Source organism: Crocodylus porosus, unplaced genomic scaffold (assembly GCF_001723895.1).
Source record: "Crocodylus porosus isolate Cpor-Errol unplaced genomic scaffold, CroPor_comp1, whole genome shotgun sequence".
Lineage (NCBI taxonomy): Eukaryota > Metazoa > Chordata > Crocodylia > Crocodylidae > Crocodylus > Crocodylus porosus.
This window is the reverse complement of record NW_017728949.1, coordinates 14,312,937-14,333,681: the sequence shown is the minus strand read 5'-3', so window position 1 is coordinate 14,333,681 and position 20,745 is coordinate 14,312,937. Positions and strand designations below refer to the sequence as shown.

The window sequence follows — 20,745 nt, the reverse complement described above, 5'->3', positions numbered from 1 at the left end:
GATACAGGCTGTCTATACTTTCGTGCATATTTAAACTCTGGACTTGTCAAAACAGAGAAAAGAAAGTTCTTTGCCATTAAATTGCAGCTCCACTCCAAGAAAAGCTTATTTGTAGTTCAAGACTATTTTGGACGCCTTGGTTTTCAATTTGGACAGTGCTAGAGCTGAAGTATGGATCAAGAGTTCCTCCACATGACTCTATACCTCTTGGCATTTTTGATGCTGCAGGTGTCTACCTCTTGCATCACAAGGCTCTTCACTGAGGAAAGGTTACAAGAGAACAAATTCTTCTTCAGGAAAGGTAAAGGATGCTGACTGAACCCTCCTTTCACCTGACAGACAGTTTTGCCTTCTGTAAAACAGGGGGAAATGGCCCTAAGAAGAGTGTCTCTGTACCTTATCCAACATGAGGCTGACTTGATTGTTTTCTGCTTTTCTCTAAGAAACATAAAACATTTACTTGAGTCCAGGACATTTTTCTCTGCCTGGATGTTTCAGAAATCACTTAATCCGGGGGTTGGGGGAGTGCTGCACTTCAATTTGCATCCAGAGCAGCTATGTACGATTCTCTAGGCTATCATAGAGAATAAAAGCTTAGAGCTATCATAGAGACTAAAGAGTTAGATTCTACTGAAGGTGGTGGCTCTCATCCAGCATTGGTCACGGGTGAGCTGATTTTCCAAATCCCGCATGGAGGTTATATAGGTAGAATCGATGCATGTTGACAAATAGAGCCTTGTCATACAGTGCAAAGCATACATGGTAATCCCATATTCCCTGAGACAGCCAAAAATAATTTGCACAGCATTCAATTTGTAATAATATCCCAATTTTACAGCATCACTCCAATTTGATATATCTAACCATTTTTATATGACACTAATTCAAGCAGTCTGTGGTCTAGGGAATAAATACTATATTTTTTAAAAATTCTTCACTCATCTTCAACATTTGTTTCGAAAGGCTTCTCAGAGCTGTTGCTATGATGACATCTTCTGAGTTAATAGTGGCTACTTCCTAAGGCTCCAGTCTGACCAGACATGTGCTTCTTAGCACTGAGTCCAATTTTCCTAGATGGAAAAGCAATGCAATGCTGTTCTGTCCATTGTGTGTCCATGCATGCCTGCCAGCATTCTGCCATTTGGATTCTGGCCATGAACTGAAAACACATTTAGTATACCATGAGGAGTGTGGGTGTCCAAAAAAAGGAGGAATACACCCGAAGACCTGGGTTGGAGCTAGCCAATATAAACAAGTTGCTGAAATTCATAAGCCTATAAGCTAACAAAAATAGAAGTTAGAACTGAACCTGGACACCTTTAGTGTATACCACAGGTACAAACATGACAGACAACTGAAGAACACTGACTTAAGCACAGCCTGTGATTAAGTGGCTGCACAAAGCGTTATTTTTTGATTTGCTGCTTAATTGTGCGCTTGACTCTAATCTAGGGTTTTGACTATGACAGACTGAAGGAAATCGCCTCTGCTCATGAGAATCTCATGAGTTGACAGAATAAAAAAAATGTCAGGGACTACAACTCAGATCACACTGTTTAATCTGAGTGGATGCCAGCACAGTTGATTTCCCTAGTTATCAGGTATCCCAAGAGAGAAATAGTTAAGTCAAATGCGACCACTATGAATTATTTTATTACTATTCATTTTGGTAGATACATATAACTAGTGAGCTTAACTGGACTTGAGGTAGCAGCAGGTTGAAACAGGATTGCTCTAAGGTTATTGGTGAGAGAAAGGAAGAATTCAGTTCCTTTTTTTCCTATACTTATCACTGCTATCCAAAAGAAAAAGGGAAAAGGAAAGCAGCAATATGTCTGCATACTCACCCGCAAAAACAGAACTATTTCCTGAGTGCCAGAAACTAGATTTGCTCCTGACACTTAAGAGGGGGCTCCAAACTCACATGCTTCCTATCTAGTTGTCAATCCACCAGCCTTCCTCGACACATCCTACAACAGCTATGCTTTTTCAATACACCAATCTGTGGTACTGAAAAATGTGAAAAGTATTATTAAAACAAACAACAGAATGGCTACTGAGGGCGGAGAGCACACAGGAGAGAAAGTCTCAGATACGGACCATAAATATAAAATAAACCAATTCATTTATTGTCACTGCCGAAGCCCAGGGAAATGCAATAAGGGTATGAGCAATAAAGACAAATTTCACTTTTATAATTCAGTTCTAATTGTCTGAGAAGCTGCCAACAGGGAAGAGGGTTTTTTTTTCTAAATATGTTATTTTCAATCTGATGCTCTTCCATTAAAGGAAGGACTAGGAACAAAGACAAATTAAAATTTAAGAAATTTAGAAAACTGCTAATCGATAGTGGCAAAATACAATTTCATCATGCTGAGCTCTGGAACAAAGCTGTTGAATCTGTAGTACCTTGAATTTGTCAACATAAAGCTATCCATAGTGCGTTTAATATTCTTTATACCTCGTTTCCCAGCAAAGCAGAAACACATGCTTCAGATGCATCACAAATGGCTGTCAGGTCATGACCCCCTTCAAGGGCCAGAACAATTCGACCTCCGGCCAATCCCATCAGCTGCTTTGTCAGGTACCCAAAGCCTGTAACAGGGCAACAGGAAATGCAAGAAAAGGGCAAAGGTTGTCAGTGGAATCAGACTCCTGGCAAAGGATCAAAGAATTATAAAAAGGAATTACATCATATTAAAATAAACCACAAGGGATCTACAAGGACTAAACACATAATATAAGCCAGGTTCTATTTTAATACGTTTGTTTCAGAATTTCAGCTCGACTCTTTTGGATCAGTGTAAGTGTATGCGCTACAGAACAGATTCTTATCTCGCTTCCCTGCATGTAAACCTGGAGGAGCTCTGTAACGTTCATTAACATTGCTTTAGATTTATACCAGGATAACTGAAGTCAGAATCTGTTCTGCTATGTTCTGAATTTAACACAGTAGAAAGGAATGGAAAGGAAAGAAAAACTTCTTGACGACAGGAACAAAGTTGGAAGATAGCTGCTTCTGCTCTGATTTATAATATGAAGGAGAAAAAAAAGCATCAGAATGAATGTCATGAAGGAGACTGGGGGGGGACACAACAGATTGCAGTTTGTGCTTCTGTTTGTGAAAAATTACAGTTACAATGCTTTACAGGCATTTGACATTGAGCATTCGATAGCAGCTTCTTTACATATACAATATGCTATAAGAGTCCTTGAAACACCTGGACTTTGATCATTTGACACCCAGTATATTTAATTCCACTATTGACACAGACTCCAGAAAGGAAAAAAGAAGGAACTTCCCCAACTCAAAACAAATGCATAAAAACCCTTTCATTTCAGACTTCCCTATTTTCTATTTTGCTATAAGTCTCACCCTCAGGCATGTTTGCAAATAAAGCACTTGGTTAATTTAACAGCCTGGGAACACATCTCACTGCCTGAACCAACTACATAATAAACTCCCTGAGGTCAATTTTACATTTTATGAAGGTAAAACAAAATTAGAGAAAATCCAACAACTAGGTAAATAAAATATTCTCATTTGTAAAGCATTTGTGTAGTCCTTAAAAAAACCCCAAACAAACCCTTGCCTTTTAAAGTCTTCCATTTCAGTTCATTCTTTTAGAAAGCTTGGAGGTTTATAAAGAATCTAAGCCTACAAGTTCACCCTAGATAATCCCTTCCTAACAGGCATCAAAACTGTAAAAGTTCTTTTTGATTTTTTTAGACTTTGGCTAAAAAAATTCTTTTCTTCTTTGGCTTAAGCAAAGTAAATCCAGATTGACAACAGGACAACAGAGGAAAGAATTCAGCCCTGTATTTGTGCAATACACATCACTGTGGATCTGAAGGGGAAAGGTTTTTTTCTGGACTACATAATCTTTTGAAAAGACGAGAAAAATATTCAACCTGATTTATTTTCACTTAGCTCTGGAGAAGAAAACTGAATCCCAGCAGATCTCTAAATCCAGTGTTTACATCTGACATTTCCTTGTTCTTCACTTCTGCCTGAGAAACTTGTAACTTAATGTTGTTTAGCAAATACCATTCTCTCAATTAAGAATTGCATACAAATGTTGTTCTATGAGAGCAAGATGCCCACCAGGCCAACACAAGGAAGCAACTGAAATGCACAGAACAGTGACAGGAATACAAATGGTACAAATGAACACATTAAACAGAAAGACCTGTGGGCAGGTCTGCAGTTAGTGTAAGTGGTAGTAACTGCTCCACTAAGGTGAATGGAGCAAGAGCCATTTACATCAGCTCTGGATCTGCCCCCTGGTGTAAAGCTGCAACTTACATTTTGCTGATAGATTATATCCTCCAAGAGGTGTAGGATGACCTTCCACGGCATCAAAACCAGATGATACCAGCACAACATCTGGGGCAAATTCATTGGCAATTGGCATCACTACCGTTCTGCAATGAAAATTAAACAGTAGGAAATACAATAATGTCAGACTCTTGAATGAACAAAGAAACAGTATCATCTAGAGCAAGCTACCATCAAATCCAGTATTTTTGCTTTTAGCACTATCTACTTTCCCCGTCACCACAAGATGAGACTATTAAAACCAAGCTACCAGAACAGGTTAATGGAACATTATGTCACACAGCTCAATTTTAAAGTTAATACCAGCTTGTTGCATAACTTATTTAGAGGACTTAATTAGTTAAATCATTAATAATGTGACAGTCCAAATAGGAAAATAACGCAGTATACAATAACTTCTAGATTTTCAGGTTTGATAGACACTCTTGTTGCCTCAGCCTTCATTTTGTGTGTAGCTGGGTCAGAGGTGGAAAAGATGAATGGAGACAAGAGGGGAAAGGATAGGACAATTGGCAGAAACTAGAATGAACTGGAAAACCCATCATTTAATGACCTCATTGCGTGGCACTTGTCTCTCTAGCTGCAGTAATATGCTGCTCCTAAATATCTCCATAAACTGCTCCAGCATCTGCAAAGGCACTTATTTTTTCCATCCTGCAGTTTTCATTAACCATAATTAAAGGCTGGCAATGTCACACTGAATACAAGCACTCCCTGATGAGGCATTCTGTGTGGCTGTTTGGAGAGCGTGAAACCACAATGTCAGTCTTATCCTTATGTAACCCACCACTCAACTAACCCACTAATAAACGACGTGATTGAAAGCTGGCAATAATATACGGTTACCATAAAACAGGAGGTCTATAAATACATACAGAAACCAAAGCTAGCTTTAATGTTGTTGAAATTAAAATAAAATTCTCTCATCAACTTTAAAGAGGCACAAAGCAATTCAATCCATTTTAAATTTGCAAATGATTAGTAAGGAACAGGAAATAAAGCTACCACGCCAAAAAAGGAGATGCACAGAAATATCAACAAGTGCTAATCTCTCTATTTCTACGTATGAAGGTACTATCATATTGGTTTATCTTTCCCTTCTCAAAAATTTTTAATCTAGCCTTAAATCCTATTCCAAAGAAACTCTTAGGTGTAAACACCAAATTCCAGATGGCACGATGAAAACTAAGTACAATGGAGAGGCCAAGAGAGAACAAACAACTGCAATTTCATCTGATACCCTCACTGCAAGCACTGTAGGACTGAAAATATATCTGTGCAAACATTTTAAAATAAATACATTTTCTTTAGCTGAAACGTTACAGACCCACAACCTTTCCTGCGAACACAAAAGCTTCCAGAAAACATGCTTGAATGAAGGTCGTATTAAGGGATTCAGTACTTTGGTGCACCTACCCTGTATTCAGCATGGAATATATGGGCAGACATACAACTGTGGTACTCAGTTAGCAAACTGTTTTGAGTACTTGTCCTCTGCTATAATGTCACTAATAAGTGAAATGAATGGTGTAAAAATGAAGGTGGACTAAAACTCACATTCTCTTACATATAGTAGTGTTTTCTCTGCTCTTTTTCTGATGTGGTGCAATGACTACTACACTTATTAAAGTATCCCCTATGTTATTACATATATGACTTGTGGCAGCTGGGTAATGACATTCCACTCTTCTGAAGCTTTAAGTTATTTAAATTGGAGAAGCTGGCAATTCTCTACTCCCTGTTCCTAAAGCTTTTATTTCCAACTTATAAAAGCCATGTTAGCTATTATGTATTGTAGTAATTTACACTTGTTTCCAAGATTTGAGTTTGTAAAATAGTTCGTATACAGAATGCAATTGTGTTCCATCTTCCAAAGCAATCACATCTGCGATGTATTTTCTCCCTATTGTATGTTTATTATTGCTAAGAGTATCTGCCCAAATATATGAACTTGTCTATGTCAAGAAGTGTGTTGGGGCATGCTCTCAAACCATGTGTTCCAATAATGTGCATAAAGAGTATATATAAATTAATGGAATTTTTTTTATCTATGTCTAGAAAGGTATGCTAATTTAGTGTTGAGGTTGTTCAAGTGCATTTCCTAGCAATGCAATTGCTGAAGCTCAAGGAAACCACTAGTTAAATCAATATTAATGTTCCCAGAAAACCCAGCTAACCTTTCTGTCTTACAAAAACACTAAGCACTCAAACATGCTCAAATGGTTGTGCTATTTATATGCTAAATCTAGCATATAACACTTCCAATGTTTAAAGAAACAACACATCTAAAACCTGAATACATGCAAGATTTTCAGAAATCTATTACAACTGTAAGAAAATAAAACCTAACCTTTGAGTATCATACTCAGAAATACCATCAAGTTCCTTGCATATTGTTTCCTTTGGTATAGCTGAACACTGCATGCATTTCTCTAGCAGACAGAATTGATTCTTCCCAATGTCCAAGTACATAATTTAAAGAAATCCTCTATCTAACAAGAATTGGGAGCAACAGCACAAATCTTTTAGGAAAGATAAAACCCACAATTTACCTGAGAGTAGTGGTCACATGTGTAGTCTATACTCATTTTCTTGAATGCCTTTTCAAAGCACCAAGAACTTCTAAAGGTATTAGTGTATTGGCAGGAAATACTCCAAGTTAGTAACATGAACAGCTGTCAAGCGGTGTACAATTTTCACAGGTCTTTAAACAATGTCTGTTAAGCCAAATGGGATCCCAAGATATATCAGCTAAAACTGGAGATACGTCATAAAGCTGACTCAAAAATGATTGCACTGTCAGAATGGTGAAAGGTAAAAATTGAGTACTGCATGGTCTGACTAAAGTGTTTTGGTTTCATTTCATCGCATATGATTGCCATGGTAATCCAATGCACCCCTGCGTTATTACTGGTGGCCAGTCTACAGTGTTATAAAGATATACAAAAGGAAACTACTTCATTCCCTTTACCCTGTCAGAAAAATAAGAATCCATTTTCTGTAGTGGTTATATGTCACAGTACCAAGTGTGTGATGCTGATCTTTACCAGGCTGCAGAGGACTTTTAGCTGTTGTCACAATTCTAAAAAGATGAGATTTTTTTTTTCCCCCAAATGAATTTATTGCCATATAAACTTTTCCTCCAGACACATTATTATAAAGACAAAATAGGGCCTTTTCCTTATGCCTTTAAAGCGAACAAAGTCTTTTTAGCGAAACCCACAGGCATTCTAAGTAGAAACCACCTTATTCACAAAAACTTAAGCAGCAGTTTCGAAGCAAATTCATGTGGCAAAGTGTTTTCCTTCTGCTTTGAAGTATTACTGAGCTATTTAATTCCTAACCCAAAGAAAACTGCTAAAATCATCATAGTTTTTTTTCAAAACTAGGTTATGACACTGTTGGAATTTCTAGCATCTTTGACTGTTTGGTGGTATCACCCCACTTCCATTAGAAGCAAAAACCAGAGTCAACACTGAATTGTATATAGCGGCATGTCCACGGCTACAATTTTAAATGACTGATATGACCAGTGAATGATAAGTCTTTGTATTTTATGAGACATGAATGATCAACATCCCGTGTTTCCCATTTAAATATTTGTGAACTGGACCAATATGAAATAGCAGTGAATGCCAGGTAACCAATATGAAAACCTTACTCATGTCAGCAACAGTATTCACCAATGGTAAGTAGACATGACAGAAGTTAAAAGATACCTTCTAGTGGTATGAACCCCACTCCCCGCCCACATACCTTATAAACTGTTAAGAGCTTGCTGAAAATTAAAGAGTTTGAAATGTATTTGCACAAGAGGATGCCTAATGGTTGTCATTAAAAAGTCATCATTGGCCAAAAGCGATTGCATGGAAGTATCTGAGATTTCCACAGTTGCTCCTATGTTTTGAAAGGGGAACATTCTATTGTAATGGCTGGCAAATATAAGTTTTTTAATGGCTACCACTGCATTCATATGTAATTGTTTTAAAAATGAAATAAGGTCTGCTTGATATCTGAAGCAAGCTATAAGGTCCACAAACGATCCTCCTCCCCAACCCTGAGATTTGAGCTACAGCCTGCTCATTCATCTGTTATAGCAAGTGCCATCACTACATTTGACCAAACATAGTCTATATTATCCACTGATTTTAAGGGGTGAGTTTCACATGCGGATCCAAACATCTAAGGTACCAAGCTTTGAGTATGATCAGAAATTGAAGGTGGATATATTTCCCATTCAGATGCACCTGAAATCTGGGAAAAGGCAAGGTGGTTTTAATGTGAAAATAATCAATTGAATGATACTGCCAATTTTTGGGGTGAAAAACCTGTGGAATCGGTACATGGAATTTTAGTGCAGTGGAATCCAGACCTGAATCCTTTCCTGGTTTTGTGCCTCTAGTCTAAATGCTAGCTCAAGCCTCATGTCTCTCATATCCAAGAGAGACAATGTTGCAACAGGATCTGTACAGAGGTAACTGTGTAAAGCTACATCAAATTCAGGGGGACTCTGCATGGGCAGGACTTGGGCCATGGGACCATTCAAACTAACTACACTCATTTGGACTGTACTAACTGTCCTACATGTTTAAGCATGAGGTACTTCCTAATCCCCCCCCCGGCCCCCTTTTTTTTTTTTTTTTTACTCCTTAGAAACCGTCTAAAAATGTAGCCTTTAGGGTTAAAATCTCACATGCAAATATTATTTTAAGATTTGAATAGAACTGATGAGCATTTAAGCTAACTTTTGAGTTATGCATTTCTAATATTTGTGAGCAACATTTCAGATGCATCAGACATACTGCTTCTACTTTGTTTTGGGCAAATTAAGTACAAGGAAGAAAGCATTCTTTTTTTATTGAGACTAAGCATGATAAATTACAGCCCAAAAGAAAAATAATGAAGAAATCTGAAATGATTATTTGTTACTACAGTGACAGGCATATTATGAAAAATGCTACAGATAAAAGTTATGGGCAGTAAAACCAGTAATTTTATATGGAGTAGGCTCTTTTAGTATACATTTTGTTTATGGTGGTTGTGATATCACTGATTCTATCAAAAGAACAAGAAGATCTGCAACAGAGTCTTTATGGTCTGATTATTTTTTTGTGTTGTTGATTGCACAGTGTTATGCAAGCAGTAATTACACTTTTGAGCCTTTTTTCCTCTGTTTCTTGTTTCTTAAATCTTTGCTGTTGTCCTTAAAAATGAAATGAAGCTAAGCTGAAGTTATGTATTGGTTGAAATTTGTAAATACTGGAACCGCTAACTGCAATTATTACGTACTCTGAAAAAAATCAATTTCTTGAATTCTTTCATTCTACTTTATTTTAATACATGTAAAATTTATTAACTATTCATGGCCACCCCATCAATCAAAACAGACATAGCAAAGGCAAATCGTATTTAAATTTTCTTTCTGGTAAACAGTTCTGTAAAATCTAAAAAGTTATTGATGCCTGCAAGAAAACAGTGAAAGTCATCCTGTTTTATTTCAAAACACTTTTCCTACTATTGGCTTCATATAACAAAGCATCTTGTCCTGCTGCTAATCTGTCCCCTTAAGTCATGTCCCTCTGCTTGTAGCAACAATAATCTCCACAGTAATTTATTATGTCAAATAGGGTTAGGAATTCAGGTAAGAAATAAGCAGGCAAAGCACATGAAATCTTGCACACAGAAACAAGGTTCCCATGGGGAAATTCCTAGCAGTAAAGGAAAAAAAAATGAAAAACCTCTATACCTCCTATCGGATACAGCTTTTAAAAATGCTTTTGCTATGTTAATGGGCCTTTAAGAAATTCAAAACAAGCAGCAGCCTTTCATTCTATAGTCCTGATTCCACTTATGGCTTAAATATTTTAATTAAAAAGGTGCATGACATTAAAATAGAGCATATATGGAATATACAATTGATTTTAGTCACAGTACCTCAGTATCTAATACATCAGGAGAGTACTGTCACATAACCCAGGCAAACAAGAGACAATGCAACTGCTAGTGCTTCACTGTATACACATTCTTATATTGAGCTTCTATAAAAATATATACTAAAATAATTTTATTTCATTGTGTCAATGATAATTCTCCTACCCTTTTGCTCTGATTTTCCTACCTAGGTTTACGTTTGGAAGTGTCCCAAGAGTTTATGAAAACAGAAACACTATTCCTTATTTTATGTAAAAGTTAGGAAACAACAGACACTGGTAGAAGTAAAGCTGAAAATAAATCAGAACCACATACCAAAAAAAATGTGTTCCAATTAACATTTTGATGATTTTAGGAATTTTTTAAATAATATGCTATGCATTTTATGCATTGCAGTTTAAATATACTCCTCATAAGCTATGAAATCTATATTGCCCAAATACCTTGGTGGTGAGTTCAACCATGGAACACTAGTGCAGTACATGTTTAGCTAAATTATAATGTTATGCGGTCTCAAACAGGCATATCCATACAGTCACAATACCATGGAATGGTGCCAAGCGCTCAATTAAATACTGAATTTGTTTTGTTGGATGGAATGTCCATTAATGGCTGAAGTGAACTTTTTCAGAATGTATCAATAGTTTATCATCTCAACTATGCAGTCTGTGATTTTAATCCTCAGTCATGGCGCAGCCCAAGACAAACCTGCTCTATCTTGTTTTAACTCCTGCTACCACTTTTGAAATGACTCTAATACTTTTAATAAATTCATGCATTTCCTTAAATATTCAGATGTCATGTCACTTCTAGCTTTATGAAAACTTTTAGATAAGACGGGGTCATTTATTTTATAATTTTTACAAAAATCAGTAGAAAAACCTAACCACAAGTTACTATTTTCCCTTTGGCAGTACATAAATAGTACTGCTTGAAACAATTTTTGAACCTCAGGGTGACCAGGAATTTAATTTGCACTCATTTGTTTAATTTTTAGACGATTAATTTAGGATGTCAGCATCTCCCAATTACACTCTCATTTAAATGCTTTTACTGAACCTGGTCATCAATTGCTAGCCAGTGTGCCATACTTCTATGTAAAATGTTAAACGGTTTGCAGCCAAGCATATGAAGAGTTAAAAAAAAAAGTATATCAGTATCTTTGTTGAGCTCAAAGGATTTCCACTGATTCCTCTACAGACTTCAAAGCCTCACAGTTTGGCATTGGGACTGGTTTGAATTAAAGTTCAGTTCTCCACTGTGAGTTTCCAAGTTCATGGTGAAAATGCCTGCTGCTTCTGGATTTCATTAGGGCCAATTTTCTTATCTTTTCTTCATCTTAGGTTTGATCCCCTGCAAATGCAACGTGGCATTCGATGGGGCGAAATAACAAGGTGCTGCCTTAAAGGCATGTATTGTCTCATGGGGCTCACAAAAAGGGGATATATGACCCATTCCCTTCACTTTTCTAACTCTCAGGGGACTATAAATTGTAAACTTCAAAGCATAATTTTACATTAAAAATCAATAAAAAAATTCAGAAAAAAAAATGTTTTTCAAAGAAGCTGGTTAAGATTTAAAAAGGTCACTTGATAATGTATCATCATGAGCAAACTTGGCATGAGATTAAAAAGGTTCCTGCTTTAACTTACAGGCTTGAAGGTGCGTATGGGTATACATGGTCGGAACTGCAATGTATAAGATGAGTTGGTCAAACAACTTTTTAGTAGCACTGGCAAAAAGAGAGAAGACTGTCTGTAATGCATATACTTTAACAGCTAAATTCTCTGGGCAAAAAAATAAAATAAACTAATCAGCATCAATTAATCAAAGTTTGGTTACAAGGTTTTTTGTTTTGTTTTGTTTTGTTTTTTTACAAGTGGAGGAAAACAAGAAGCTACAGTATAGTTACTTTAACTACATGTTGCATTGGATTATATACATTATTTGTAGCTTTTTAAAATAAAAATCTGTCAAAGGTGTCAATTCCTCTTTGTTCAAAATAATGAATTGATACTGTAGGAGCTAAAAAAATTGCATAAAACAAAGGAAGGAGAAGGATGCTGCTGTCCTACTTAAAAGATAAAGGATTACCTCATAAATTTCATATTCCATTTGGGTATTTTCACAATTTTCCCTATATTTGCATCCAATGCTTTGGCTAGTTAACATCTCCCTAAAATTATGTAAAGTGTATACCAGAAGTGGGTTAAACCTAATCTGGAGGGATAAACCCACATCAACTGCCAGCTGTAGAAAACAATATGAATAGAAGAAAGACAGAATGATCCCTGGGAAAAAAAAATGAAATCTATAAAACTGTGGCAGATCAGTAATTTATATGCATTTCCACATGGAAAGAACTTTAAAAAATATTTAGAAAGGAAAGTTTTGCCCCAGAATAGCACTCTGTTTAACAGTACATTACCTGAAGTTCTGCTTTAGTCAAAATGGCTTATCCTCATTTCACCCTGTTATTCTTTTGCCTTGACAGTAAAGATCAGACTGTCCTTTTATGCTAGCCACATTTACAAGGGCTGAAAGCATGAATGCAGGCTTCCACTACATTCTTAAGTATGAGTGATGCAGTGTCACTCTTTTCTGAGCTTTCTAATTGCAGTTCAACAAAGTCGTTTTGTAAATTTTAGACAAACTCAAAAACTGCTGGTGCACAAGAATTTTCTCCAATGAGGAAAAGCTCCAACATCCTGCTCCCCTTTCAATGAGATGAGAAAGTCAAGGCTCTGACAAACCATGTTCTCTCATATAACACAGCCTTATTTTGTCGTAAGCTTTTTTTCTTTTTGTTTAATAAAGCATAAGAGCAGAACAGAGGTCTGGAGAGTCACCTGTCAAGGGAACAGAATGCTGTCACAAAACAAACTGCCATCCATGGGTATATAAAAACCGAAGGAAATGGCGAGCTGTGTGATGTAATATATGCTGATCTAGTGCCAGTTTTCTGTTGAATCACAGGGCTTGTGTTAACAGAACTACTTTGGCTGCCTGATGTCAATGGAGAGGAGTAATATCAATCAGAATGCAGCCCCCTTCTCTCCCACAACGTCTCCAATTAGGACCCTGCCCCAGAACTACAATAGACCTTTCATGGGTGGCTCAGGTGTGGGGCCATAAACAGTGCAGATGCACAAGCATCGAGTCAGATAACATTAGTCTTCTGTTGCTTCAAACAGCCCTGACATGCTGAGGAAAATAAGAGTAAGCATGTTAACTCCCATAAAAAAACAAAAGGCACTTGAAAAATTCAATGATTTTAAGACATCCCAAGATATCACATATGGTTGTGCAAGAATATCTGACCACTGTGGTGAGGTCAGGAATCATGGCATTAAACTTTTCTGGCTGCACTTAGGGACTGAAGACTAACTCTCTGGGGCAGACACTGTTTGTGTAGCATCTAGCATCACATCTTGGATTAGTCCCAAGACACGGCAGATGCAGGTATTAGAATTCAGGAGTATAGAACTAACTCAGTTAAGAAAATCTAATTATGATCTAACAGGATTGGCAAAGGACCTCTCCCACTATCTCAGGGATGGACAAAACGCAGTCTGCGGACTAGATCCGACCCATCAAGGGATTCTATCCGGTCTACAGTGGGTCCTGACACAGGTGTGGGGGGGCAGCCTGACCTATGGCATATGCAGCCAGTCCTGCCACCCCCAGGCCATGCAACAGGGTAGAGGCAGCACAACGGCCAGACTCAGTTTCCTAGCAGCTCCCACAGTGGGGGGCTCACTTTGCCCAGCTGCCACTACCAGCGCCTCTGCTGCCCCAGCCCATCTGCCCTGCATCCAGCACTGGGGGCACTGGAGGATGGGCAGGCAGGGTCTCCTTGGAGACTGGCAAAGGGCCCCCACAGGCAGGGTGGGCTCAGATGCACGGACCCACTGGCAGGCAGGGAGTGGTGTTCAGGAACAGAAGAGGTGGGCAGGGGCTAGGATCAGGGGGCAGTGACAGTGCAGGGCTGGGGCCCGAGGTAGAGCCATGATCCTTTCCTTGCATGTCCCTGTGATGAACCCTAGTTCCACAGGCAGGGACGTGTGGCGAGTGGATTGTGGTTCTTCCCTGGGCCCTGGCACCATGCTATCTTACCGCCCCACAATCCTGGTCCTGGCCCTTCTCCACGCTGGACACTGCTCTGCCCCTACTTGTGGTCCCATACCATCCTCTTGGCTGAGTGCACCCTGTCCACAGAGGTTCTAGGCCAGTCTCCATGAAAACCCTGCCCACGTGGTCCATCTAGTTCCCCAGTGGTGGGTGCAAGGCAGGTGTGTCTAGGGCCAGCTAGGATCAGTCTCCCCCTCTTTCCCTCCCCAGGGTCAGCACCTTCCCCCCAACCCACCACAAAAAAGCTCCTTAACATTCCTTAAGTGGGCCTCCAGCCAGTCCTGCACTATCCCACACCTCAGCCCCATCTAGCCACAGTCATTGAAATAAAGAGAGAAATAACCGAGTTCACTGAGTTTATTGGGACAGTAAGGACCATGACCACACTGAGTCACCGCCAAGATGGACCAAGTCATAGAATCATAGGAAAGCAGGGCTGGAAGGGATCTCACAAGGCATCTAGTGCAGCTCCTAGCTCAAGATAAGATCATCCCTGACTAAGCCATCCCAACTAAGTATCTGCCTAATCTGCTCTTGAAAATTTCCAGGGATGAAGAATACACAACTTCTCTAGACAGTCTGATTCAACGCTCAACTACCCTTACAGTCAAAAAGCTCTTTCTGATCTACAACCTGAATTTTCTCTGTTGCAACTTGATGCCATTTCTCTTAGTCCTATCCTCTACAGCCACAGAGAAAAGTCTGTCTCCATCCTCTCTCTAACTGCCCTGCAGGTATTTAAAGACTGTTATCAAACCTCCTCATAATCTTCTCTTCTCCAGACTAAATAGCCATAGCTCTTTCAGCCTTTTCTCCCAAGCCATGCTTCCAAACTGCTAATCATTCTCGTTGCTCTTCTCCGGACTCTTTCCAGTCAGTCCACATCTTTCTTGAAGCGTGGAGCCCAAAAATGGATACAGTACAGTCCAAGTGAATTTAGTGGTACCCCATTTAAAAAACTAATTTCATTTATAATTTGACTAAGGAAAAATAATACAGCATTTTTTCTGTTGGAAAGCACCCTTAAGTCAGATTTGTCATGGTCTTTTTTTGACGGAATAGATTCCACCTTGAAATCTTTGACTATTTTGTGAATCACTTGCACACCGAAGACTGCTAATACTGTGTGGCACCCTTGAATCTCACACACCTAATTTTTGTTCAATAAATCAGATTAGGAAAACAAGTTTTCCTATATTATCAAATTGCAATTGGATTCTCAAATTTGAGTAATTAGTCACTGAATTGAATTACTTGTAAGGAAAATACTCTGAACATGAAAAATAGACTACTGCTGTCAAAAGCTGGTACAGCATCAGTGTCTTCTTCATTTCAGAAGCAAACGTGTATGATTTATTATTTTTTATTTAGAATAAAAGTTTTAATAGCTTAGCAGTAAGGTGTCAATTCACAATTTTAAACAGCTTTTCTTTTCAACTATATTTAATTTAAACAAAAATGTTTAAACAAAATGGTCTAATTTTATTTATGCAATTTAAACCCATCAGTTTTTATGCAACTTGGTCATTTCTTAGTCAGAGCTCTGGCTCTTTTTTTTTTCATCTTCTCAGAGGTGAAAAATCAAAATGGGTTAACACAAGCCCAAATTAAGTGCCAAGAGCATATGTAGAATAAGAACAAATGAGAATGGGTATCAACAGGTAAGCAGAGTAAGTTAAAGCAAAAGGTCTTCAGTGTTAAGGATGGGACATTCAACCCTGAAACAGATAACAATGCTTTGTTCCATTCTGGATCCCATTCCCCTTTACTCTGGGCATTCATGGCAGATTGTTACATCTGTCATGTAATTAGTACAAGTTTTACATGCTGAGTCATAATATGCCACATGTTTAAGCAATCTATCCCTTGATAAAAATGGCTAACCTGCCTCACAGAAATTGGAAGTGAAACTTCTTTGTGGCAAAAAAGTATCCTACATTAATTTTAATGTTTGGCATATTACTTAGACCCTCTACCACTGCTACCTAGTTTCAACGATGTGCCTTTAAAGTTCTGGGGAAAAGGGGAGTGGACGGAGCTGCCTGCACTCCCATACCACAAGCAAGCAGATGTTTGCCATGAAAAGACGGCATAAACTATTACTACAAATTGTTGTGGTCACAATTTTGGCCATTCGTGATGCAACCTGAGGCATCTGAACATCTGTTTGTTTGGGTTTCGTGTCTCCATAAACATTTTTATGGAGGAATAAATGTGACATCTGTCTATAACCTAATAGTTAAGAACATCCCTCTTGTATTAATTTAGCCTCAGCTATACATGTACAAAATAATTGCAATGACTTGGGAATTATGCTTTTCATTTAGTGCACAAAAAACCCTCCAAGAAAATGGAGAGATTTCACTACTGGAAGATCTCATTTCAGTTGAATTTTGTATAAGGATGGCATCAATGTTACCTGAAAGCAGTCAAGTATTCTGTATCTCCCATTGGTGGATCAAGGCCCCCAGTAAAGGCCATATTAACATTGAAACCAACACCTGGTCCTGTGCCAACCTAAAGATGAGAAAAATATATTGAATTAAATTTTTGAAAATTCTGTTGATGTAGCAAGTCTGCCATATTTGCTTTTTCTATTCCGGATTTAAAAGTTTATGAATGCAGTACTGAGTTTTTCCCCCTCTAGTCTTTCTTAGATCAAGAAGGAGATAATTATTAAACCTTTCACATTCTCTCACATGCTTAATTCTATGCAAGCACTGTGAATGAATATGAAGTAGTTGATCACTGGTAAACTAAGGAATGAATGTTACTTAAGAACACAGTCCCTAAATAAATATGGGACTTCTATGTATTTTATACTCCTTGGTTTTATCCAGAGTGAGGCCCCCCTCTGCTGGTGAAAAGAATATATTCCAGCCAATAGAATGTAATTGGTATAAATGGGTATTGGTAGTAAATGAAAGTTGTATCTCCACTTGCTCACCCCATTATAGTGTGAGATTTCATTATAGGTGACAGTTGTGATAAACACATCTGGTTAAAAATGTAAGCCTACATTTTATAATGACAACTAAAATTCTGGCATATAATTGTTACCTAATACTGGCTAATCTAGGATATGAACGTAGAAGTATTATACAGCTGCATAGGGAGTTATATTAGTTGAGATAAACAACAGAGTTTTAGTTTCAAATTTTTCTTTGACTAAATTCCAGTAAATACCAGCTGTTGGAAAACCATGTGGGTCTATACTGCATTAAAATTACAGCTGAGACTAACATATACTTTTTAATTCCTAAAACATTTGGAAAACGCCATTTTACATGCCCTATTTTACAATATATAATTTAGTGCCTAGGATGACATGTCTTTCAAACCCAGATTAAATTTTCTAACACATAATTAGGTTATTAAGTTATTTTCAAGAGTCAGCATGAATGTGGCTCCTGCAAAAATCTAAGGTCTTGTGGTACTCCTGTGGCCTACAGTAACAGTTACGCTTTTCCCACAAAACTGCTGGCCATTGTTCCAGTCGTGATATACAAGCAAGATAATAAAACAATAAAGCAGTAGCAGGGTAAGAAATTCTAAGACATTTTAAGCTCTTTTTATAATGCTTCAGGGTAAATAAAGTTAGCTAAATTATTCAACTGGACTTTGAATACATTTATTTATAACTATATTAATATACATATGCACGTATATGTATGTATATATATTTACATTTGTAAGTGTATCTCTGTTGGGAAGGAACAATTTTGTTTATCTCAGTATTATTCAAAATTATGGAGTCAGGTAAAATATTAAGCATTTCAGGTCATTGTGTATAATAAGAATTACTTTATTTAAATACAGAACAGTTTCCAGATATATTCATGAGCCCTTATATGCTTTTCTCTCTATTTACACTTGCTAAACAGAGGTTAGTTTCAATTCTATGCAAAACTGATCAGAAACTAGAGGCAAATAACCTGAGAGCAAACTGAACATAAGTAGTCAAAACACTGAATGAGTTGGTGGCAAATATTTTCTGGGAGACCATTCTGGTAAACCACGTATCCAGTATTGTTTAATGAGGTCAGCTTACAATGAGGTTGGAAACCAAGAACTACAGAATTCTGTGCAATGAATAATTTCTGGCTTGTTTGTTATAAGGAAGGCGAATTACTGTGGGTTTTAAAACAAAAATGCATTTTCATGCCAACCGTATTCTCTTACGAAAAACAGAAGACAACATGAGACACAAGTATGCCCTTGTAAGAGAATGAACAACAGATTCCACCAAACAATGAGAACAGGAAAAAATAGCTCACGGGTACTCTTTCAAAGAGGAGGCCTAAACTTTGCTTCTTGAAGGATGCAGTTCAGTACAGAATGAAAGAAATCATTAGTATGGTATCACTTGGCAAGGTCAAAGAAAAAAAAAAATATTTCCACTTTAATTTGCGTGGCTCATTTGTAGAAGGCTTCGGGAATTCTAGCAGCGTTTGCTGGATGTTGTTTGATAATTCCAATGGCTCCGTAGCTAAAATATCTCATATCTAGCTTGCCAAAGGTAACAAAAACTGTTCTCAATGTTGCACACTTCTCTGAGTAATGAATGGGCATTATTACAATGGCACTACATTATTACTGGGCATTATCAGCACTGACAAACTGCTAACTTTCTTCAGGAATTCAGATTCATGTGGTGTACTGGTGAGCACATGCAGGAACTATAAACTCATTTCTATAGTATTTTGCAAAACACTTGCCTTGTTTAGATGGCAGCACTAAAATGCACACTGAGTTATATTCTCCAGTAAACAGAAATGCAGCTTGGGACAACTGACTTTATTCTGTGAAACAAAAGTGAAAGCTCAATACTGACTGGAGAGAATGTAATTATATTGATCCTGATTTTTTAACTATGGTTGTTTACCAAGGAATCGTCCTTCTTGAGAGCCATGCTAAGGGTTAAATGTAATTTCTTAGAATAATAAAATTCATTCTTTTGCACACGCACAGGCAGTAAATTTTTTCAATAGGCATCTGCCAAGACATTTCTTCCTGTATGGAGGTCCCCACAGTTCTGTCAATGAATCTGAATTGCAACTACAGCAGTTTCTACCTATCATACCAAACTCTGTGGAGGACAGGTATTATGTTTAATAATATTCTTACCTCATCAGGAGCGCCACTGCCTGGGAAGAAGTTCCCATCATCATAGCGATGTAGTGAAATGTAAAGAACATTAGGGTCACTGTAGAAAGCTTGCTGAGTACCGTTTCCATGGTGTACATCCTTTGGGGAAAGATTGCATTATATGAGAAGGATTAGTACATCAGTAATAATACAGATTAAAATTTATCAGATATATATATATTTTTAACCTGAATTAAGCAGCTTACAATAACTGAAATGATTCTTGTTATATTTTCAATTTAACATATCTGGATAAGGTAACGAGTTAAAAAAACCACCACCAACAAAAACCCCCCCAACTTCTGTTCATGTATTTTTTTTTGGATATAATTGGATTTATATGGACGTTTTAGAGGCATTATGTTAATCACTATAAATCGGAACATTAATTCAGATTAATTAATTGCATAGCAAACATCCATTTAAGGCTCTGTGCCGAAATGGGAAGGCTAAGCTATAGGGGAGGGCAACTTAAAAGCGGTGCAATGAAGGGGAACAAAAGGCAAAATCCACAACCAGACAGCTCAGCTCCCCTGTGGAAGTGCTGTTAATGCTCAGATGCAATTATCATAGTTTTCCAAATGTTCCAGCAATTCTGATACAAACAAACAGTGACACGTAAAGGAAGAGTAAAGAAACACTGGAAAAGTGTGTCCATGTGGAAGGCCATACGGAAAATATGTTTACACTTTAATTTGTACGCCCTATCTGTACAAGGCATACGGTATCTGTTGATGCTGTCTTATAAACTCTAGTGACCTAATAGCAAGCTATTTTAGAACACTTTGCCTAACTTGGATAATTTGTCATACCCCAATCCTAAGACAACCACTTGACATCCAAATGAAGGTTTGTAAACTTTTGAAAAAACAATCATTCAGAGAAGTTTGCCAGTGTTCATGATTGCTCAAATGTGCACACACTGCACCCTAGCCCTCAGCAGGGGGTTAACCTATGCAGAGCTTGCTTAAGCCAAGGCAGGTTGGTCAAGGCTGTAAATTTTTGTGCCTTAACTAACTTATAACCAGGGATCTGGGCTTTGCTTCTGTACAAAAAAATACAGATTTTCCCCTTTAAAGTGGGAAACTGCAGGTTTCCCCTTTTGCAAACAGCTGCCCTGTGGCTGGCAAAGTTCCTGTCTGCAATAAGTTGGAGACTAGGCCCATTCTGGAGGCGGAGGGAGCGAGGGCAGGGGC

The 20,745-nt window shown here is 37.8% G+C and overlaps 1 protein-coding gene across 7 annotated transcripts in view; it reads right to left on the bottom strand.

Moving 5' to 3' along the window:
- The window catches only part of HDAC4 (histone deacetylase 4), a 407,925-nt gene that overhangs the window by 24,468 nt on the left and 362,712 nt on the right, over nucleotides 1–20,745 (bottom strand). For all 7 annotated transcript variants that reach the window (XM_019553979.1, XM_019553983.1, XM_019553981.1 and 4 more), the window contains 4 exons: nucleotides 19,529–19,648; nucleotides 16,821–16,918; nucleotides 4,307–4,425; nucleotides 2,462–2,595 (listed from right to left, as the gene is read on the bottom strand). In XM_019553979.1, coding sequence (XP_019409524.1) covers nucleotides 2,462–2,595; nucleotides 4,307–4,425; nucleotides 16,821–16,918; nucleotides 19,529–19,648 — 471 coding nt within the window. The remainder of the gene's footprint in view (nucleotides 1–2,461; nucleotides 2,596–4,306; nucleotides 4,426–16,820; nucleotides 16,919–19,528; nucleotides 19,649–20,745) is intronic.